This window comes from Vulpes vulpes, chromosome 13, assembly GCF_048418805.1.
Source record: "Vulpes vulpes isolate BD-2025 chromosome 13, VulVul3, whole genome shotgun sequence".
Lineage (NCBI taxonomy): Eukaryota > Metazoa > Chordata > Mammalia > Carnivora > Canidae > Vulpes > Vulpes vulpes.
Window position 1 is genome coordinate 24,406,400 of NC_132792.1, and position 25,281 is coordinate 24,431,680.

Consider the following 25,281-nt stretch of genomic DNA (forward strand, 5'->3'; position numbering starts at 1 on the left):
AAAATAAGTTTTATTTGCTAAATTAGAGTCAGCATTAAGATTAATGGGATGCCTAAACATAGAAGTGAACCAATGCTTATTCTTTTCTCAGGCTATGTATGGGGAAAAATATATCAAGATACAGACTAGCTACTAACCTGCACGGCACAACAATAATAAACATATGGTTATCAGTTAATAGTAAAGAAGTGCTTCCCCACACTACCACTATTCTTCCTAAAATATTTCTTTACTCTCTGTGATGCCTGAAAAGTATCTATTACTTTTCCATGCTGAGTGATATCTATTAATTGGAAAATTCATTTGAGATAGGAGATGATGCCTTTAGAAAAATAGCTGTAGGAGCACCTGAGTGTTTCAGTCAGTTAAGAGTCTGCCTTCTGCTCAGGCCATGATCCTAGAGTCTCAAGTCCGAGCCCACATTGGGCTTCCCACCAGCAGGGAGTCTGCTTCTCCCACTAACCCTTCTCCCTCTCATTCTCTCTCTCTCTCCCTCACTCTCTCTCAAATAAGTAAATAAATAAATAAATAAATAATCTTTTTAAAAATAGAAAAATAGCCCTAATGTGTTCCTCAGAGTGATTTCTGACTAATCACCTGCTTCCTTGGAGTAAGGTAACATTCACTTGTTACCTGTGTTACCCTGAGAATGGTTGAGTGCATGGGATGGTGAGAGATGAAGAAAGGCAGAAAAATTCAATTCAGGGCCCTTTAAAAAATGATTTTTAAGTAAATAAGGATTTTTCTTTCATGAGCAAAATGATGAAAATGTATATCCTCAGCAGTTAAGATATTTGTAACTTTCCCAGAATAAAGACACGTTTCCCAAAGTTGAAAATATTATGTACTAAGTATTACAATAGAAACACCCCCTGTTGCTGATAATCTTCCCTGGGGTTTATTCTGAATTATTATTTCAAAATAACTTCAGCAAGCCACTGTATAGAGACAGTTGGGGATGGACTTTAACCTCTAACTCTATCTTCTTCATGATTTCTCCACCAGTTTAAGATGTAAGATGCTTGTATATTGTCTTATTCTTCCCATTAATCTAATGGACCACTAGTTCAAAAATACCTACTGACACAGGCACAGTTATATACCCCCAAGTAGAGAGATGTGCTCTCCAAAGGACAGAGGATTCATTTTCCAAGACTAAGGAGCCCAGGGTCATTTGCCTCACTGCAAACCATTCCATAAGAGCCCATCCCTATCTCAGCATTTTCCAACATTACACTAGGTGTAATGTTGTCTAGTGCAGTCAGCTCTTCCTCCATTCAGACTAGGAAATAGGTAAAACAAATGTCCACTGTAGGACCCTCTGCCTCTTGACTGAGAGAATTTAAAAGCATTGCTTTTCTTTATAGGGTAGGATTGGCTATGTTCTTTGGAATAACATTATCTTGTAATCTTATGAGTATAAAGGTTTAGAAAAGGCTTTTTTCTAGTTTAATTTACTAAATAGTATCACTGTATTAGATTCTGACTGAAACTAAAACAGCAATAATAAAAGCATGGGTGTGTATTAACTTTATCTACAGCCACACACACACACACACACACACACACACTTTCTAAGAGCTCACCATCCAGACTGATGCCTGCTCAGTTACCTATCCATTCTTTCTCCCTCTCTCCTTTTTCTATAAACTACTTTATTTTTATACAACCACACTAATAAAGTTGATATCAAATGTAGCTAATCATTTGACTCCACTAGGTAGTTTATTCCTGGCACCGCTACCAGATTTTCTGATTCAGCAGATCTGGGGACAACTTGTTTTATTTGGTCTGTACCTGGAACTGTGGATTTGTATGAAGCTCTCCAGATTCTCTGATAACCACCAGGTTTGGGAATTATGAATATAACTTCCCTTGGTGTTGTTCCTTTCAATGGGCAAGAATACTAAACTTCTAAAACCTCACTCAAAATATGTAATTTAATTAGTTATTTCAATTAAAATTTATAGGAGGTATTTATTATATGAACACTAAACAAGGAACAATGAGTAATTGGCCTTGTCAGCCTAATAAGACAAAAGCTGAATAGCAATCAGAAATATTATCTCTGTTTTGTTGTTGTAATGTTTGCTTTTCTTTTCAGAAAAAGATTAAGCACTATGTTTAGATAAGGGAATGTAGCAGGGACAAAATTCAAGGCAATCTTTTGACCACACTCAGTATTGTGTAGTTTAAAGACCTATATCTTATGCAAAATGTAAACAGAATGGATGATAATGGAGAAGAGTCAGTAAAATAACTTAATACTGGTTTTGAGAGTCTGAAAGAAAGAATTAAGAGAATTGTCACATTTATGAGAAACTAGATAGTTGAAGGATTTGATTAATAACACTAATACCATTCTTTTAGCAGTATGATAAAAAAGTTATTAAAATGTTGTTTTTTTAAGAGGTATTATTTTCCAGCATATTTCCTAACCAATGTGCTAGTCTTTGGAACCAATGTGAGTGCTATATTAGGTTCTTGTGAGAACCTACTGGTAAATTGTTAGTAATTTTGTGAACTGGTTGTTAAACATAGCCACTATTAAAAATTAAATTAAATTATATTACAATTATATTATAATTAAGTTATATTAAAAACAAAGGTAACAAAACAACTTTTAATTTCCTAATTATTTTATTACTTTTATTATTATTATTAATTATTTTTTATTACTTTTATTTATTATTATTATTTATTATTATTTTATTATTATTATTTTACTATGTTTTTAGATGATTTATGTATATTATATCTCTATGGTGGAAATACTGTGCAGAGTGTCCATTCTTTCCCAGCTCTGCATACAGAGATGTCACATTGATAGCTTGATATCAGCAATACTAAGGAGAAATTACACTGCAGAAAATGACGAACACTACAGATCTTGACTTGATCTATTGCTTTACTTATCATCTATACTTGAGTTTAAGAATGGATGGTGTCTATAGCCATTCTGTTGTGAATAACACAAAAATATAGAGAATATTTATTTTTTAGAGAGTATTTATTTTCTAGAATTAAAAACTAATACTCAATTTAGCCAAGAAGTTGCTCCTGTCATTTACAGATATGATTTTCTAATATAACATTATTTTAACTTTGCTTTACTTTGATCTTGTTAACATAAAAAAATCAAGCAATATTCATTTAGGAACCACTCTTGTTTGTCAGTTGCAATTATAAGTTGCAGACACAAAAATTTGGCAAAAAAAAAAAAAAAACACTGAAACTATACTATAAGAATCAATTAGCTCTATGCAATATGCAGTAATGATATTGTATATTTTTTTGCTGTTTGTAAGTAACGACTATTGTATTTTTTTTGCTGTTTGTAAGTTGCAAGCAGGGATTCCCAAACAGTCTATGGGCCAAACTGGTCTTGACACCTATCTCTATAAATAAAATTTTACTAAGAGAAAATCATGGTCATTTACTTACATATTATCTGTACCTGATTTTGTACTACAGTGGCAGTATTGAGTAGTTATGACAGAGATATTATCCCCCAAACAGTCTAAAATATCTTCTAATTCTTTTTTAGAAAAAGTTTTTCAACCTCTCTTTATGTAAATAAAAGTTCTTTAAAATGTGTGTGTATATTCATCCACCAATTCTATTTGTTTGAAAGCTGGTTGTTAAACATTTCCTAGCATACTGGAGATCTCATATGTCCACCACACATATCTGCCAGCTTTGCTTGTTCACTGGTAATCCTTTATTATCTCTTCCTTCGAAAACACTCTCTGAATATTTATTTGTTATGAGTGCTATATTAGGCCTCATAAAATCCTTCATTCTTTCCCATACTGAGGATAACAGGAGTGAAATGATTTGTGACAAGCCATACAGCTTTAAAGGTAGAATTGGAACTTCAACCCTGTTATATTATCAGAGGTTAAACTCCTGAAAAGCTCACTCTTCATCATGTCCCAAACTCCTTCACTAAAATATATTAGCTCTTATAATTGAGTAGGCATTATACAACTATTTCAAAGACATAAATATTTTAGTATGAACAAAAGTTCTCTGTTCTGTTTCATTTTATTTCAGAGAGCATAAAGTTTGGAACATTGTCCTTTTTGATAAGGCTTGTAAAACAATTTTTTTTCTTTCAAACTTTGACATTTCACTCACCTTATTTGAAAAATAATTTATTTAAATTTCCAAATCAATTTATAAAACAAGCAGCAGAAATGAAAATTCTAATATCCATGAACAGGAATAATTTGCAAGTGTGTATGATTATGGATATGTACGTATATGATTTTTCTCTTTTGACTTTATTTTCTATGTACTTTTTGTTCTTGGGTTCAGATAGCATCTGACTTGCTAATTCATTAGAGGAATGACTGAGAATATGCCTTCTAATCATGCATTTATTATAAACAAAACCCACAGTTTTGAGTGTTGATAAGCAGTTCATTATAACAGGATTTGACCTTCCAGATCTAGGAGGGTCTGTACACCAAAATTAATTTCAGGCCCTGATCCATTATCAAAGGTTTGATAACTGAAACACGGCAACATTAAGTTCTAGTCTGCTCTATTATAAGATTACCAGGTTAATGACAACCATTTGACAAATGTGAGCCTCATCAGAGTTTCATTAATGTTACAAAAGCCCTCAATGGCTTTCATGATATTAATTGTTAAATAAACCTGAAATTCTAAATTTGACGTTAAAGTGAGTCTTCAGTATCTGAATTAGGTGCTAAGTAATAGAATATTTTGGCGGGGAATACCAGAATCATCTCATTTCTAACACAAAAAAATATAATAAAGATTCAGTTACTGTATTCTTTTTTAGATTTGTAAATTTTGGAAAACAAAAGGATATAAGACCTGTGCTGAAAATAATAATAATAAACTGCAAAAAGAAAAGAGCTCCAAATAAAAGCATACTTAAAAATCCTGACTTTAATCAGAACAGAAATATGAAAAGTAATGATCTCAAATAAAAGTTCTATGGGTAAGACCTAGTATAATCAGTCTGTACTATAAATTTATTCTTTTTAAAAAAGATTGTATTCATCTATTTGAGAGAGAGAGAGAGAGAGAGAGAGAGGTAGCATGGAGGGAAGGGGAGAAGGAGAGGAAGAAGCAGACTCCCAGTGAGCCAGGAGCCTGATGCTGGACTTGATACCAGGACTCCAAGATCATGACCTGAGCCAAAGGCAGATGTTTAACCAACTGAGCCACCTAATGTTCGTGAACATTTGCTTTTAAATGAAATGTACATTTTGATGGTTGTATTTTCTTATTTATATACTTGCATCCATATCTGCTTCCAAAGTAATTTGCCTTTGACTACATTGCTTTGTCATTTCTTGTTGCCATTATGCTTCCATATGTCCTTGAATACATTTGAAGGATTTTATTCACAAATTAAATAGCATTGGCTTGATCATTACTATAAAACTCTCCCTTTGAAGTCTTGCTAATTAAAACTTGCTTTTCATCTTGATTTAATAACTTTATACAAGCTTCTAAAAATTCATAGTTGAATTATCACACTTCATTTTACTTTTATGATCATAGTGGTATTTCTGTGTTATTTGTTTTCTGCCTTTTGACTTTACATTGTTAAATAAGCTGTAGTTATTGAGTTTGGGTGCTGAATTAGATCCTCTTTGCTGGGCTTAAGATTATATATATATATATATATATATATATATATATATATATAATCAGCCCTTTTAATGCTTTTTCTTTTTTTAATGCTTTTTCTTTCAATGATTAGTTTTCAAATGATATCTTAAAGACAGTTTTTCTTTTCTTTAAAGAAAAAAGTATTCTTCTAGCTTAAAAATAGTGTAAATGTTTCTCTTGGGACAAACTATATTCTTTAAATTTCCTTCAGGTTAAAAATTATGTCTTTTTTTTTTTTTAATTGTGTTCCCAACACCTAATCCAGTGCATAGAACTAAGTCAGTTGAATTTTGGTACTTTCTAAACATTAAGTTATATACAAATGATTTTCATGTGTAAAGTGAGGGTTTCATTTATGATTCAACTTTCCTTTTATTACCATTGAAAATTTAAGAAAAACATTAGGAGAGACTTTAAAAAAAATTAAAAACAGAATTCAAGAACCAATTTCTGTTTACTCATTTCCATCAATTAATTATTTATTTGGCTATTTTTGACAACTGAAGTTTATCCACACATAAAAGCAGAAAACTAGTTGAATCCAAGAAACAATGATTTATATAACATAAGAATGAAATTATGTGCTGGTGAACAGTAAGGAAAATATTCTTTGGCGTTACCTAGACAGTATTAGCCACAAATAAGAGCCACTGGATCTGCAAGTTAAATGGTTTGGTTGTAAGTGTATAGCTCTAAACTTAGAATTTATGAACTATGTCCTATATAGAGTTATAAAATAAACGTATTCAGAAGCAGCTTCTGAGAATAATGAACATTTGAAACTCACAAACAGAAAAGTCTGTTTTCTAGCAAGTGATATTCAGTAGTCTCTGAATTACTACTGGTTTTTACCATTACTATTCTTTAGTAGTCACTGAATTACTACTGGTTTTTACCAGTAGTAAATTACTACTATTCAGTAGTCTCTGAATTACTACTGGTTTTTACCATTACTATTCTTAAGAAATAGAAAGTTGACTCTTGTAATTAAACAATAAAATTCCCGAGCTAACAATCTTCAACATTTGGTTCAGCTTTGTTAAAGATAAGTAACTTCTTGCTGATAACTAAAACAGAAACTTTTCAGTAGTCTCTGAATTACTACTGGTTTTTACCATTACTATTCTTTAGTAGTCTCTGAATTACTACTGGTTTTTACCAGTAGTAAATTACTACTATTCAGTAGTCTCTGAATTACTACTGGTTTTTACCATTACTATTCTTAAGAAATAGAAAGTTGACTCTTGTAATTAAACAATAAAATTCCCGAGCTAACAAACCTCAACATTTGGTTCAGCTTTGTTAAAGATAAGTAACTTCTTGCTGATAACTAAAACAGAAACTTATTTGTCTGGTAAGTCCCATCAGTGGGACTCAAGGTTCTCCCTATAATATTAGGAAGTTTGTCCAAGGAGCTCTCTACCTAGTGCAAATCCTCTTAAACAGTCAACCTACTTTTGTTGTTATTGTTGTTGTTGTTGTTGTTGTTGTGTTTTAGTTGACAGAAAGACATTTCAAAGAAAGGAGAGAATAGTAAAATGTTTTCTTTTAGGAATTCCATGACCATGTTGGCTTGAGTTTAGCCCTCAACTCTGCCCCACCCCTCTATTTCTACTCCCTCTCTGTCCTGATAAATAAACTAGTGGAGCCTGTAGGTGCATAGGAAGCTGCTGATTCCCTCAATCACAAGGGAAAGAGCGGAAGGTCCTGGTAATAGAGATTTCCGAATTACTTTCAGAAAAGGCATAGGGTAATGTGGTTCAAAGAGGACCCCAAGGGCCTTGAGTACAAGTTACATTTTTACAGCATGTTAAATAAAATTTTATCTGTAGTCTTGATAACACTTAAATCCTATATCAATAATAAATATAATCCTGTAAAAATCTAAAGGTACATAGATACATATTTAAGGGGAATTCAGTAATTGGAGGGAAGAAAGACCAAATTAAATGCATAGAACAGGTGGTATACATTAAATTCAAACTGTGGAAGTACTAAGAGAAATTTGAAAATTAATTTAAACTTTTGTGTAAATCTTAAGATAATGCAATTAGAGTGTGAAGAGAAAGAGGAGAGACTTTCTAGAACTTGACCAATGATTTTAAAATTTAAGATTTTGCTAGAAGCCCTAAAAAGAGATTAGTCACTGCTGAAACTCTAATTATTCCTGTGGAAGATCCAATAGAAGAGTTTTTTATACTACAGTGGGAAAGACAGATGAGAAGAGAAAATATAGGAGTATCACAATACAGGTTTAGAAACAATACAAGATAATAGACATTCTAGGTAGAAAATAAAAGGATAATATAGACAAGAAGTATTTTAAAAAATGAAAGCCCAAAGATATTTTCTTGAATTGAAAAAATCTTAAGCCTATAAATAAAAAGTCTCATTTTATTTGAATAATCCAGATATTAGAAATATAGTGAGATTTTCCCAGTCTGTTTTATGAAGTTAATTAACATAAATTGATTACTAAAACCTGATAAAGATAAATTGAAAAAAGAAAAAATACATAAAAAATTGTGCATGAATTTTCATTTGTTAATTATAAAAAATTTCTAGGTGGATTATCAAATTGAACCCAAAAATTTAGCCCAAGAAAGTCTACCATGCAGGTTAATATAATAATAATGGAAAGTTCCATTGTGTACCATGTAACTGCTTTCTCTTATATGACATGGACATGATGAATCCCACATTTGGGGAACACTGATGCAATGGCAAGGTCACTGGATTAGGAGTTCAACGATATAATTTTGACACTAACACCAGGTTAGAAGTAATGCAGTTTCATGCAGGAGATAAGTAACTTTTGGGCAGCATTTCTCAACTTTTTCTATTCATTATCACTCACCTAATGAGCTCCCAGCCCTATAAAACTAAATACTATGGAATAAAATTGGTCAGATAGAGTGATCTTGTAGCACTACTAATCATTGTAATGATTAATAAAAGACTAATTAATGTAATATAAGACTTTATCACATGGAAGAACCAATTTTCACTGCCTTGGGGGAGTGGGGAATAAGTATCCCATTGAAAGTACATGCCTTAAGGGCAAAAAGATGGTATCAGGAAATGTTGGTAAATCTTCCATTTAATTTCTATACCCTTTTTGGGAATGATCTGGCTACATATGAACATGTTAGCTCAAAAATCCCATATATTGAAAACTTTCTTATGAAAATACGAGTATTATTAAGAAAGGTGAGTTATATGTAAAAAGTATTTATTTCAGTATTTCTCTTAGTAACAAAAAACTCAAAATTATTAATATGGGAATGATAGTTGTGGTAATGTAACTGTGTGAAATATTGCACAGCTCTCAAAAGGCAGGATTTTTATCTACTTACTTGGAGAGATGTCTATAATGACTGATAAAAGAAAAGCAAATTAGAATATAATGAGAAGTTATACCTCAGAAGAATGAGAATAACACAGGGATGTTTGAGAGCTTATAAATTTTGTTTTGTATATTTTTGTCTTGTTAAATTAGTTTTTAAAAACATTTGTTACTATTTAATATTTTTTACATGTTGAAAATGGTTAAGTTAAAGGAAGTAGATGAATTATAGAAGTTGCGAAAGAAGCAAGTATGTTTATATTAATTATTTCTAATTATATAATTTCTAATTATGTTATTAGAAAAACAAGTATTTGACCCCTAATGCAAGTTTCAGAAAAATACCAACTAACCTTGAAAATCAGCTATTTGTAGATATTTTCAATTTTTAACACCTGTCATAAAAAAGCATTATTTTTATAAGATCAAAAGTTGTATGATATGAGTACTTATGGTATACTTAGCTTGGAATTTGAAAATTATCCATGTGGATTCTAACTTTCTTGTCTTGATATATATAGGAATTAATATAGTAATTGTCCTTGGGGAACATGAGTGATCTGATTTAGGAGTACGATAATTTCCTCTTTTTCATAAATATAAACACATGATTTGAATTGGTTATTATTGGCACGTTTACATTTTTAATAATATTTTGCAGATTTATGATGGAAAAGATAAAACGACTCATCTATTAGGTGCATTTACTGGTGCATCTATGCGAGGATTGACACTTAGCAGTACTTCAAATCAGCTCTGGCTAGAATTTAATTCTGATTCTGAAGGGACAGATGAAGGTTTTCAACTTGTCTATACCAGTAAGTATTTGGGAAGAAAAAAGTGACTAAATACTGTGGCTGAGTACTTATTAAATAATTGCAATTTACCAGGTAAAGTAACACCCAACTATTGATCATGAATCTGAAGTTTAGAACTACCTTTTACATATGATTTTATATGACCTTAACAACAATTTCATAAATTACAGGTATTGTAACTATTGCAGTTTCATAGTTGAAACAACTAAGGTTCAGAATGATTAAGTCATTTATGTATGTATTTTAAATAAAAGTATTCTCCTCATCCAATATTTTAAAAATATAATCAATTTCTTCAATAGATGGAAATTCCATGCTTGCAATGTGTGGTAGCTATATGTTGGACAGTCATTAAGGATAACTGGATGGTTTCAGACGAGTTTACATTAGAATTAAGTTTTTATTTTGTTTTGCTTTTGTGTTGAATTGCTTTATTAAAAATAAATTCATACACAACTATTGCATTACACTCCAGCTGGCTATTCTGATAATTAAATAAGTAGAAGCTCAAAGACTGAGAACCATGGGGCAACCCTGGTGACTCAGAGGTTTGGTGCTGCCTTCCACCCAGGGTGTGATCCTGGAGACCCGAGATCGAGTCCCACAACGGGCTCCCTGCGTGGGGCCTGCTTCTCCCTCTGCCTGTGTCTCTGCCTCTCTCTCTGTGAGTGTCTCTCATGAATAAATAAATAAAATCTTTAAAAAAAAAAAAAAAAACAGACAGAGAACCATAAATTGGTGGATTATATCAATTGTTCAGTAAATAAAATGAATTTATTTTACCAGTGCCATAAGAAACAGACCAATTACATCTATCAACAATAAATTATATTCAGGTAATATATTTATTGAGTTTTTACTCTTAAGATAGTCCACTAAGAAAGTAGAGCTCATGTAAAACTGTGATGGTTACTGACTGTGTGTAAAATAAATTTGTAATCAGATCAAATCAATTCTTGGAAGTTCAGACTATTCATTTAAATTTAGCAAAATAAATTAAGTAGCAATATTCAGAAATCTTTCCTTTTAGATTATTTGAAAAAAATCTAATGACCCCTATAGTTTTCTCAAGAAGTCAGATGAATGGAAACTATTATGGAAACTAGGAAATTAGAAAGATATTCACATGAAATCTTAAAGGGAATTTGAGTCAAAGTATTGTTTAGGAAAATGTTCTTTCTTAATGGTATGAGAACTAGGAGACAAGAGAGTATATTATGCTAAAATTGTATTATATTTAAAAATCTGATTTATATAACTAAGAGATTACTTTTGCTCCCTGTTTATTTCAAGGCTTTTTTCTACCTGTGCTAGAATTGTTACATCATTAACATAACAAAACCTAAATTAACAAAACGGATGTTGAATTCATATTTTTAAATCCTGAGAACTATTGTGTACAATGCATTTTTTATGAACTACTTCCAAAGACAAATGAAAATCCAAGCAAGTTGTGTTTACAGATATTATTACTATGTGATATATTAAAAGCAATAATATTGAGACCTGTGCTCAAATATAATTGGTGTGATCTGATCAGAAGGGCACATATTTTTAAGTCTGCTTTTCTCTTTCACTCTGTCTTCTAACAGAGTTGCTGACATTTTTCAAGTCATGGCTCAATGTTTACATAATGATCTCCCTTTGCTCTGCAACGTTTTGCATTTCTCCTCGTCTAAAATGTTAATGGGTTTCATAGGAAAAAAAAAAAAACCTAGATTTCCTTTCCAGATATTTAAATTCTGTGTAACTTGAGATTTTTGATGCAAAGAAACTAGACATTGTAGGACATACCTGCATTTAAAATTGTGTGGGGTGGTAAGTGTCTGGAGCAAGTGAAATCATTGACCTTATTGTCATTGGTATGAGCTCCCACATGTCAGAAAGGACATCTTAAAAAGGAAATATTTGAAATCACTCTTCTTAATGACTCTGGTTGTTCATTATAGAATGTGTGTCATTATGGAGATGGAAAGATGGAATTGGAAAGAGAATATAAAAGCAATTATTTTTTTAAAGGGTAGATATACATCTATAAATATCTATTAATATTTTTTAGTCCCAGGACTAAAACCAAAATGTTTCCATCTCAGATCTGGAACTAAAATATATAGCCTACTTCCAAGTTGTCTGTGGATATCACCAGGTCAGTGAAGGGTTCCCTGATTTTCTGAAACAACAGCTGTATTCTGAACCCCTTTTGGAGAGGGTCTTGGAAGTAGTAACACGTCTGTCATTAATTGTAATTGTTCCAAGGTGTTACTTCTGATTCTGACAATGGCAATCTTTCTACATATCTGAAATTACCTTAATAGCTAATCAGAAATTTCCTAGCTTTGACAAAAATTTATTCCCATCCTCCAAATATGTTTTCATTTCCATCCATAGCACTTGTGCCAGGCTGCTTTCCCTTCCAGGTTAACAATTGTTATTGGTGTGCCCCAAACTGAAGCATCCACTGAGCCTTTGAACTTTAAGACTCATCTTTGATATTTCCCCACTAGTGCTTACCCTGACTCCTTTAGGCAGAGTTAGCTTACTTTTTAACATTTCTTTTGCAGTAGTTTATGTTCTCAACTAATGTAACAGTACAGTATCACACTGTACTGTCTTTACACTTTTTTTGCAAGCATATTATGCATGCTTCTTCAGGGGCCCATTTCCTCTCGTAATGTCTTTAGTCAGTTTTACTTCAGTTGCATCTCTTTACATATCTTAGTAAATTAATGTGTGGTCTGAATACTGATTTTATAAAATGCTTTTGTGTTGTAGAAGAAGATTCTACAAGGGCACATATTTTAAATATTCATAAACTCCATAGAGATAGTAATTAATTTTTGAACATAAGAGAATTTGCTAAGGTGCCCAAACATGAGGAAAAATGTAATGGCCCATGTTTTTGTGTATGAATCCTTGTATCTGGTGATTTCTAAATCTAATTCCACCCTGCCATTCTGTGTTGTGTTTCTCCTTATAATTATCCGAACTTTGCCTCTGAAAATCTGAGAGAACCTTTTGTGACATAGAGGGTTCCCAGGATTCCCATCAAGAGAATTAAAGACAGAAAGGGAAGAATTAGAGACACAAATTGGCTCTTGGGCAGATCAAGTAAGGATTCACGAATGAGGTGGTATTCTTTTGGTGGGTCACAAAAAGAAATGGCAGGGTGTATACCAGGCAAAAAGAGAATAAGATGAAAAAAGGCACAGAGACTAGAAAGACCATGTTAAGCACATTCAAGGCAAATACAGCAAATATTCCAATTTGGATTAAATCACACTCGCCTAGCTCCTCACAATTATAGTGTGAGCACAAACAGGCCTTTTATGACCACCCTTATCTAATGACATGTATCCTATCTAATGATAGTCATTCTCTCTCTTTCTATTGTCTATTTTGTTGACTTGTGTGGTTGCCTGGTTTTTTGTTTTTTGTTTTTTTCATTTTTAGGTTGGAGAGAAACATGTTTGGCTGAGATAAAATGAGGAAATATTTTAGGACAGAACTTTTTAAGGTGCATTTTATTTCAACTATCTTTTTTAAAAAAATTTTATTTATTTATTCAAGACAAAGAGAATGAGAGAGAGAGAGAGAGAGAGAGATCATAAGAAGGGGGGTGGGCAGAGGGAGAAGCAGACTCCCCACTGAGCAGAGGTTCCATCCCAGGACCCCCCAACCATGACCTGAGCTGAAGGGAGATGCTTAACCATCTGAGCCCTATTTCAACTGTCTTATCGGCCCATTCATTATAGAATCTTTAAGAGTAGCAAATGGACCAGTGGAAACAGTAGTTGAGATGTTGCTTTTGGTTTCAGGTAATGGAAAACTTGACCATAGCCTAAGTAACCAGGATTTGTTTTTCTCATATAAGGCAAAAGATGATGGATCCCTGGTTGGCTCAGCAGTTTAGCCCCTGCCTTTGGCTCAAGGTGTGATCCTGGAGTCCCAGGATTGAGCCCCACATCAGGCTCCCTGCATGGAGACTGCTTCGCCCTCTGCCTATGTCTCTGCCTTTCTCTGTGTGTGTGTGTGTGTCTCATGAATAAATAAATAACATCTTTTTTAAAAGAACAAAAACAAAATGAAACCTAGATAGCTACACTGGTTGAGAATAAAATGGCATGATAAACTTTGTTAAATCTTAACTACCGTTAGGGAATCAATCCCACTACTCAGTTTCTCAGAATTAACTCCCTCCTTGAGTCAGGCCATTCTTCCATTCTTTTCAAAATAATGGCTATCAACTATTCTTACCCTGGAGATATCTGAAACTTACCCCAAATAAAGATATAGAGGAGGCATATTTTACAACACAAATTAGTCGCCAATTTCCCTGCAACCACTAAAAGCATAGCTGCATTTCCTTGAGGGAGAAGGGGAGTAAAGGGAGAGAAAATTACTATCTCCTTCTAAAGTTGGAAGAACAGATCAGAAACTAAAATATCAATATAGTATCCTTCTTAAAACATCATCCTTCTCTGGATCACTCTATAATAGAACTTGGCAAAACCTGGATAGGATACCCCGACCAGAGTTCCTCAGCCCCTCAATGCACATTTCAAGAAGGCATTTGTAAATCTGGTGTCTTTCCCTGAATTTTTCTCACTGAAGACCAAGTTGTAGAAATGTCATTTCTCTTTGGTTATATGTCTTTTCTTCTCTTTTATTCCTATAGTGTAATTACATTTTTTTTGTGGAAATTATTCATTGAAACATAGTTTGTCTTTGCCTTCTGGAATGTTTTATGCCCTGGGGATAAAGAGAACAATGAATAATACAAAGTTCCTGCCCATATGGAGCTAACTTTTTAAAGGGAAAAGACAGAAAAGAAAGACATGACCACAGGATGAGAGAACTGCACTTAGTAATAATTTCCAACTGGTCAATAGGAGAGATAGTATAGGAGATGGGGCTACTATAGCTAGCTTGTTCAGGGACTCCATCTCAGAAGAGGTATTCCTTGAGTTGATATTGGAATTATAAGAAGGCACAACCACACACAGATCTGTGGGCAGAGGGTGCCAGAAAGAGAGAGAGCATTTTGTGCAAAGGCTTAAGAGAGGCCTAAGGTTGAGTTGTGTGTCTACAACTGAATGAGCAAGGAAAATGGGACAAAATGAAAAAAGTGGAAGCTAGACAGCAGTGAGGTAGACTATAGTGAGGGGTTTGGGTTTTACTTAAAAGATGCAGAGAAACCTTTCAACATTATTGTATCTTTAACTATTAGAGTTAAAAAATAATAGCTAACATTTATCTACTATCTCCTAGTTATAAGACATAACCTTATGAGGAAGGTATTATTATCCTCAGTTAGAAAAAAAAGGAAAACGAAGCTCAGAAGAGTGTTGCTACTTGCCCAAGATTGCATAGCTATTAAGTACAGATATGGAAATTGGACTGAAGGGCTCTGCCTCTCACTCATCATACTACATTATCTCCAACCCAAGTTTGGGATATTTTATATTTGAAATTCCATAGATTTATTATTTTTAATTGTTAATGTAAATGTAAAAGCAAATGATATTTTAAAAAGTAAATGCAATTCTTTCCAAAGACACTTTTGTCATTTTATGCCTGAGACTCAGAAAGGTTTCTTAATTGGCTAAACTTACAATGAGGAACTAACTAGGACCTAGTGTCTTTTATGTTGTTTGTGTACTCTTTAGATTTTATTTCTTGAAGTTATGCTTTGTTGCAGATTCTTTTAGCTCTTTTCATTTGTAGTTATCCCACTTTCACTCAGTAGAAAGTAATTGAGTATTTTAAACAACCATCCATTACAGAACTAAATCACACCTTTTTGGATGAATTATAGCATTGTCTTCTCAAAAGCTGATCTGGTAAATGTCCATGATGCCCAACCATTAGACACTATTTGTGGGTCTCTTGTTATCACCTCTGCACAGTTAATTTACTAAAAAGCCTGTTGGAGAAATGTTCATTATCCCAAGGGAAAAGTTCAGCTATATTTGGACCCTTATGGCCTTCCAGTCTTGCTGCTTGAAATGATTCAATAATCCACATGGAACATGCCCATTTCAAATTTTATATCCAAATTAATGAAAGACATTAGCTAATTTGTGATGCCTCCTGTGCACTAACCCTATAAATACATAGTAAATTATCTTTATTTAAACTCTTTAATATAATTACCAGTATGTTGTTGGCAGTGTTAATCATGAAAAATAATCAGATGACTTATTAACTCTAACTTTATTCTTTGTATATAATTATTTAATGTAAATGCAAGTAAAGAATAAGTAAATTACAAGGAAGTAACATAGTTATTCTATGTGGTTCTATGTCCTATAAAGCACTAACCAGATGCATTTGGCATTTCCTTTACTCTTTAAAACTTGGAATTAACCAGGTAATAAAGGAAGTACTAGTGAATGCTGCATTATGTAATATAAGACATTCTAACTAAAATATTAGATATTTCTTGATTATCTGTTAGTTACATAGGCAATATTAGATAGTTCTTCATAGTAGAATGATGGAATAGTCACTGTCATTTTTATAAGTTTGACATCCCAAAAGCTTTGTAAATTTTGAATTTAAATATCTAAAGACCTACTAACTTACTCTTTACATAAAAATTAATTTCTGGAGGATTGAAGACTTATATGTGAGTATCAAAACATTAAAATATTTAGAGAAAAAACCGGGGCCTAGGATAGCTATGTCTTTAAGGTGGAGTAAGATTTCTAAAACAAGATATACAAGCAAAAATCTATCAATAGTCAGTAGCATCTCTGCCCTTCTAAGCAATTCCCTGAAGTGTAAGGACTAAAAACCTGGCAACTGTATTTCCCATACTCTGGTTAGTGAAGATCTCTACTTAGATTCTGCCAATTAAAGGCAATCCGGTGAGAGCCAAGATGTGGAATGGATGGAGAAGCTATTATTGTCTATGGCACCGCAGACAGGTGTGTGGTGCTAGCAGGTGGTTTTAGAGGCAGCAGCTTCCCTGAATTCCAGGATTTCCTGAAAAGCCCAGCAGGGGTCCTGACCTTCATTCTGTCTTCATTTCTTATATTTCCCCCTCAATATAATAGGAATGAAGATGTATCTATTCCTTGTATGAGATATTAGCAATTCAAAGTATCTAAGTGGCTTGTATTTTCCTGAACAACTCCCAGTCATCATACATATTTTAAATGCCTCTATAGCAAAACACACCATAAACAAAGTAAAAAGATGAGCTATTTTAGAAAATATTTACAATATATTTAACAGAAAAATATAAACTCTATAGAAAAGTATCCTATAAATTAATAATAAGAAAAAAGAAAATTTCACATTAAAGAAGCCTTGGGTAGGCAGTAAACAAACCAAAAAAAAAATGCTTAATAAAAATTGAGAAATAAAAATTGAATCTAAAATAATATGTTATTACACATTCATGAAGTCACTAAAAATTTAAAAGCTCTTACAATACTAAGTGCTGATGGCAATTTGAAGAACCTGAAACTCTTTTAAGTTTGGGGAATGCAAGTTGGTAATGTCACCTAGGAGAGTAATTTGGCAATGTCTAGTAAAATTCCATTCCTGGATGTTTCTAGCGTGTACCAACTATACATTTTGGCCAAATACCAAATGGCTGATGATTAAAAATTAATGTTCAGGCAAAGCTGAATCTCACCAACCCAGAATGATGTACAAATGTATGATGTGCAAGACACAAACTAGCACATTTAAAAATATCACTCACTTTTTCATGCCTAACAGATTAAAATATAGGAAAGTCTGTGAGTAATGATCTCTACTCAGAACTTTATACATAGTATTTAGAGCATCAGCAATTAAAAAAAGAAAAAGGATTCTTTACCACATTTCATATTCCCCTAGTTGGAAACACATAGCAATCACTTCCACAAACTTTTGGTTGTTTAAATGTTTAACTTCTACATACTCAAAACTGAAAGGATTGTCTTTTTAAAGCATTCTTATAAAGTTTGTGGTTTCAGAGTTCAATATATTTCATAGAGTTTGACTAGTGAAGAATAAGTGTGTGCCTTTTTTTTTTAATAGATTGACTAGTAAGAATAAAGGAATGTGTAGTCCTTTAATACTTTCTTCTCTTTATTCCTATTATTTTCTTCATATGTCTAAATCAAAGAGGATTATCACAGGTGTTGCACATATTGTGGACAATTTCCTACTTGCAAATACTATCATTTTTTTCCTGATTGCAAATTTTAAAGTGGCAAAGTTGACATTCTACTTTGTATACATCCTCATTTAAATATAAAGAATTCTAGGGGCACCTGGGTGGCTCAGTGGCTGAGCTTCTGCCTTGGGCTCAGAGCTTGATTCCAGGGTCCTGGGATTGGGTTCTAGCATCAGGCTCCCCGAAGGGAGTCTGCTTCTCCTTCTGCCTATGTCTCTGCCTCTCTCATGAATAAATAAAATCTTTAAAATATAAATAAATAAATATATAAATAAAAAAAAAGAAAAAAAATAAATAAAATATAAATAAATAAATAAATAAATAAAATTCTAAGATGAGACTTGTTCTTGCAAGATTCATAGCCTAAGTAGAATTAAATAAATGAACATTAAATATAATTCTTATATTCTACTAAAGTATTATTACTCAAATTCACCAAAGAATTCCATATGATGAAAATGATGGTAGAAGAATCTTCATTTATCTCTTTGCATTATTATTTAAAGTTTAAATTGTTTTTTTAATTTAATTTAAACTTGAAATTGTTTTTAGTTTCAGAATGGATATGATCCCTTACCATAGTTAGCAAACATGCTTTCTCAATTTCCTTATTAACAACCTTTCTCCTTATTTAACAATTTGGAAGTTCTTTCTTTTGGTCTGTACAATTACTATATATTCACTCAGCAATAAATACTCTGAAATGTATCTTGTTACAATATTAAATACATATTTACATTTTAACTGAATTTCAAAAAAATAAAGCATATAAAGATCTTGTTTTAAATTCCATCAGAAATGCTGACTTACATTCAAAGACTGAGTTTTCAAATATTTATATTTGTAGGCCATGTGCCTTATTATATTAGTGTTCTACTGACTGATATTACCCCATGTGAATACACAGCTATCGCTCATAAATAAATTGCACAGAAATTATGTTGAGGTAGAAATTTAACCACTTATCTTTCAGTAGGCTAAGGCAGACGGTAAATAGCAGATTAGCAGATTTTGATAAAATCGTAGGACAAAATGTACTCTGGATCCCTACATGGAATAGTAATGTTTGCAGCATGTCCAAAAGGATACCAAAAAAGTATAGCCTTTTTGTAGCAGGGCATAATTGGAAACAATGTAAATGCCCATCAGTTGGAAAACAAATAAATCAATTTTGGAGTATGTTTCTAATGGAATGCCACAGAGTAGTTAAATGAGTAAAATGTATATGTGTGATGTGTATGTGTTTAAAGGTTAAAATATAATGCTGGGCAATAATACAGTCTCAGAAGAATTTTTAAAATACTTTTATAGTTTATAAAATGTAAAAATACTTGTGGGTCACCTGATTGGCTCAGTTGGTTAAGCGCATGACTTTGGCTCAGGTTATGATCTCAAGGTCCTGGGATCAAGCCCCATTTTCAGGGTCCCTACTCAGCAGGGAGTCTGCTTGTTGCTATCCCTCTGCCCCCTCCCCCCACATGTTCACTCTCGTTCTCTCTCTGTCAAATAATAAAATCTTAAAAAATGTATAAATACAAAACATACTATGTATTGTCTATAGGCATATAGATATGTGATAGAAATAAGTATGAGAATAATACACTATTTCAGAATATTTGCTAGCTCAGAAAAGAATTAGAAAGGAAACAAAGGAGCTTTAGCTTGTTTTATAATACTTATTTCTTAATAATATTATGTGAATATGAATCAATATGAATATTAATCTGAAAACTAATCTGAAATAATATTAATCTGAAGCAACTGTGATACTAGAATCTGATAGAGCCAGATAGTGAAGTTATGTTATCCTTTGTATTCTTTTGTGGGTTTCAAATAATGACTTAAAAATAAATTAGAAATCCTGATACTAATTGTGGCAGGAAAGGAATTAAATCCCAGTTTAAAAGTTATTCATTAAGTTGAAAGGATTTAGGTAATGGAGATTTTCAGTTCATTTTGTGCTCTAGAAATTTTCATTTCATCAGAGTATCAAGTTTCATGAGGAATGGTGAATATTTATAGTATATGTGATTTTTCATACACATTTTTATTTAATTGTCAGTTTCAAGAATTTGAGCTTTTCAATGAAAAGACTGGCAGCTGAATGTTTCTATAAAGATAAGACATATCTGAATATTTATGAATAAGCAACAATAATTCTACCAAATTGGACTAAATTATGTTTTGCTTTGTAGCTTATATACTATTGTCCATGTGCATTTTCATCTACAATGCAAAGTATTATAAATTATCTTAATTTACAAAAAAAAATCTCCATTTTACCTCATCACCAGCAATTGCCAACCACATTTACAGAACATTCAAATTAAGGAAGGATGAATTTGGTAATAAACCTTGAAAAGAGAGGTTGATTTCCATTTTTATTTTGATAAATGGTATATGGTAAAACTCAGAAGTGGCTGCAATTTGAATGATAAACTGAATATTATGTCTGGTAAAAGACATGCAAACTTATAATTTTTTGAGCAAGGACACTCTATATGCACTATTAAGTATGCAGATCCATGCAAAGTAATGTGTTCTGGAAATGTAAAGTTACTGCTTCTGCCGTTATTGCTTCTGTGTTTGAAAGAGTGACTTGCTTGACCATGTATCCTTTATATCTCACATATGTCGGGATTTGAGTTAACGACTCTAACTTCTTGTTTGGCTCTGTTTCTGAAGCTGTTTACATTTGCCTTATTTTAACATATTTTCGTCCAAATGGAACTATCACAAATTGATCCATACAGGATATTCCTGAAGATTTTTTTGTTTCATAAACATCAGTTTCTCTTCAACATTATTTTAGTTTATTTTTCAGTTGTCTCCTTGAGAAAATTGCCTCTAAAAATCCACATTCATTCACAAAAATGATTACTGTGCCAAAATTTGTGCTAGGAAGGCTCTGTGGAAAGAGAGGAAAAATGAAATAATTCCACCCTATAGAAAAAACAAAGAAAAGAAGCAAATAATTGCAAATAATGAAAATGTACAAAGTAATTCTATGAGTTAGCGGGAAAAAAATGGCTAAGGAAGAGAGTAGGGAAGCCTTTTTATGTTCTCTGAGAAGTAATGTATCCCTCAATTTACTGAATTATTATATATATTTAGGACTTTGAGATGTGCAAGTTCTAGTGATTTAATGTCTGTCTTGACATTCTAGGAAGTCAATGATGCAAATTAGTGATTTGACATATGTGAACTAATATATGCTTTTTGTTTTCTATTTCAAATCTAGATTAATTTGATCAAGGATCTTTGCTTATAAAAGAGATGAGAATCTTTCTGTTTATCCTATGATGTACACATATAAAAGTTTGCTTTTTCTCCAACACTGCCTTGAAATCACAGATTTTCCTATCTCATGAGAATATTCACTATGGTCCTCTAGTCACATAAGCTATAACTGGTGTGAATCACACCTAATTATCTTTGGCACATTCATTTTATTATTTATCTTACATTTTTACACTTTGTAAAACATTAAACACAAGAACTCCATAGCTAAGGAGACTAGATTTTGATTACTATTATCACACTTGGTTTAAATTACAAAGTATCCTTTTCTAGTAATTTCAGAATCTTAATGGTGAATTTTGCCATGACTGTTAGGTTTTTAATATTTGTTTTTATTGACTTTATTCTGTATATGTACACAAGGTGTTCTGGATCTAGACAGATTAACAATTATAATTTAAGTAATGTAATAATAATAACAACACATAAACAAATACGCTTCTCTAAGAGACAGATTAACCTCCCATGTCTCGAGTTATTATAACCTAGAGATGTCTGTAAGGTCCTGGGCCTCCTTCACTTCAACGTATAAACATAAACCTCCTCTCTGGAGTCAGGTAAAGCTCCCCAGCATTCTCTCACCACTGGTATAATTAGTCGTAAATTAACTTCTCCGGGGTTACTCTTACCTCAGGAAACCAAGTTTCTAGCAAAATTCATGCAAAAAGCCCAAACTCTGCTGAACACAAAAATGATTTCTTTGCACCAGAGAATGATAACATGTAACTTCGATTTGTTTTTGTTTTTGCTTTCCTGTGAGATATTTTTGAAAGCTATACTCTTTTGGAGAGGGTAGTATATAAAAATTCAGAGTTCTTTAATCTGAATACTATTATTATATTAACTCTTGAAAACTATACTTTCAATGTGAGACTATCATTGCCTTCCAATGTTATCAAAGTAAAGCACTCTACAGTTATGTTTGCAGTGGAAATACCTGTTAATTGGAGAGTTAAGGTTTCACATGTTGTTTGAATTTTGAAATTTTGATGGTATGATCCTAGTAGTCACATTGGTCAGAATTTATCATGCGCCATAATTCACTTGAAGTAAGCAAGAAACTTAGTGCTATAACAAGTTACGATATAGTTATCTAGATCATGGTATTGTTGCTAAATTTTAAAATTATAATCAATCAATCAATAAAATTACAACAAATTATAATTTTCAAAAAAAAATCTTTATTGTTGCCATATACTATCAAAATTAAACATTGTAAGAATAATACAACTAGGAAAAGTATGTAATTATATTAAAAACAGTAGAAGAAGATCTTATACAATTTTAAATCTTCCTGTTAAATGTTGCCTTTAATAATTTTGAATTCTTATCACAGGTTTTGAACTTTCACATTGTGAGGATCCTGGCATTCCACAATTTGGATACAAGATCAGTGACCAAGGCCACTTTGCTGGTAGCACTATTATTTATGGATGCAATCCAGGCTACACTCTTCATGGAAGTAGTCTTCTCAAGTGCATGACAGGGGAGAGAAGAGCATGGGACTATCCTCTGCCTTCCTGTATTGGTAGGATACTATTTTATATTTCCATAAATATTTCTTTAGAAGTTTTATCCACATAAAAGTTTTATCCACTTGTACCTTTTCAAATGATCTTATCTGTCCACCCAGAACTCATACCTTAAATCATGAAGTTAATGAGTTCATAGCTCAGATTTGTCAGAAGAAATTAATGGAAAGTGAAAGGGTCTTTTTCATGTACTCATCGATTAGTACTTTTTTTTTTTTGTACAACATGAAAGGAGTTTCTCCTATCTTGACACAAAATTTGTACCTCCCTACAAAAATATGTTAAGATTCTTATCTTATCATACACATTTAAGGAATCACATTGACTAGATTTGTTTTCATAAACAAAATTATCACCTGCCCTGGGGTCAAGTTAGATGAAAAAACAATGAGCTATTCTCAATAACTTCAAAGGCTTTCTTTTATAAATACTTTTTCAAAAATCTAAGTAAGAGCATAAGCTTTTCTTATGTGTATGTAGCATAACATAATTTACTAATTTTAATAAGAGGCAAGCGCAATCAGATATATTGCCTACATGAAGCTAGAGAATTGATCCTGTTCTCATTGCACAGCCGGAGTGCTACCAATATATAGATCAATGAATGAATGACTGGGTATGTATGAGTAGGAGCATGGACAGAAAAGTATTGATAAAGATGCTGGGGTTTTTGGGGGGGAGGGATTGTTCTGTTTTCTTTTCCTGCTGGAAAGATCAAATAGGTGTCAGGCTGGAATATTGGACCAGAAGAAAACATTTTAACAAAACACTGACTCCTTAATAGGTAACAAATGTGCAGCTACTCTTTAGCCATTCTTATTTCTTGATATTGATGGAGGCACAAATCCTTTCTGCATTAGGCCCATATGCATAAAATTGTACTAAACATAAAAAAGTAACCACTTTATTAAGTATAAATGATATCTAAATATTGCACATCCTTAATGCATATAAATTGATGTGTTTGGAAATTAACACGTTCCAAGTTCCAAACTTAAACGTTCCAAATTTCTGTCTTTGTTAGCTGATATGATTAACATAGGAATCTCCACAAAACTTGCTAGAAAGCAAGTAAAAAAAAAAAAAAAAAAAAAAAAAAGGAAATTCCAGTAATTAAAGGCCTTGCAAATAATTGCATGGTGTTTTTGATGCCACAAGACCTCTTTTGGTTTATTGAAACATTGGTTCACATAGGAAGCAAACATGTTTTTATGTAACCAAAATGCAATCATAGGCCTTTCTTTTCAGATGGCATCTGATTTTGGATAGATTAGGAAAGTAATATCTGAAATAATAATCAACCTAAATTGACAAAGCTTGGGATTCTGGAATATGACCAATGGTCAGCCCATTGGCATTAGTTATGAGAAAAATGTAGTACTGATTAATTCTTTCTAAGGTTGTATTCTTTGATGTGAATATGAAGTATATTTAGAAAAGCAATAAGGACTGCAATTGCACAAAACTATAAACTTGTAATCCTGATTTTCTATGCTGTCCTTAAAATCACAAAGCAATTTATGTTAAAAATTATATATTTTCTATATATGTTGAACCAAGCTAAAAACATTTTTCTTTTTAAAAGATTTTATGTAAACAAAAGGACATTTGGCTTGTGATCAGAAGATTTTAATTCTGTTCATAACCAAACAATGCACTTTATATTTACAAATCTCCAAAGTCAAAACTTTTTTTTTTTTTTTCAAAGTCAAAACTTAAGTGATTTCAGGGGCATCTGCCTGGCACAAGAGGTTGAGCATCTGACTCTTGGTTTCAGCTCAGGTCTGTGGTCTCAGGATCTTGAGATCCAGCCCTCTGAGGGTTTGGCTCAGAGTTCGCTTACAGTTTCTCTCTCCCTCTCCCTCTGACCCACTTCACCACTCCCTCTCTCTTTCTCTCTAAAATAAATAAATAAAGCGTTAAAAAAAAAAACAAACAAACAGCTTAGTGACTTGATACTGCTCAAGGCTTCAAGAGAAAGGTAAAATTTTTTTTTCTATGTTTAATGACGGATTGTAAGGAATAACAGCTGAAAACAGTTGGATACATGATGTGTCACGCTGATGATTTCCATGATAACAGAAAATGAAATTCTATTTTAGATGGTGTTCTCTACTGGCAACAATTAATAACTTTGCCACGTGGCGTAAGATCATAATTTTTTTGTGCTCACTAACCTTAAATATCTATTCTGGCTATATATTTGCCTTTCTCAAATAAGAAACTTTTTCTCTATTATATGGATTATCTCTAGGTAATTATGTTTTTGAAGCTTATACATGGTTCAAATAATTTTTGAAACATCATAGCCAGGAGGATTTAACCTATATACCTTCTTTAAACAATATTTCATTTTTATATTGCAAACATAAGACTTCTGTTAGAATATGAACTCTAGAGCTATGGCATATCTCACTGGTTCATTTGAAGTCAAAATGCCAGGTAAAATTTGTAGAA

General features: G+C 32.3%; 1 protein-coding gene across 2 annotated transcripts in view; it reads left to right on the forward strand.

Moving 5' to 3' along the window:
- The window catches only part of CSMD3 (CUB and Sushi multiple domains 3), a 1,174,336-nt gene that overhangs the window by 841,866 nt on the left and 307,189 nt on the right, over positions 1-25,281 (forward strand). For both annotated transcript variants that reach the window (XM_072734033.1, XM_072734032.1), the window contains 2 exons: positions 9,663-9,819; positions 22,629-22,820. In XM_072734033.1, the coding sequence (XP_072590134.1) occupies positions 9,663-9,819; positions 22,629-22,820 (349 nt within the window). The remainder of the gene's footprint in view (positions 1-9,662; positions 9,820-22,628; positions 22,821-25,281) is intronic.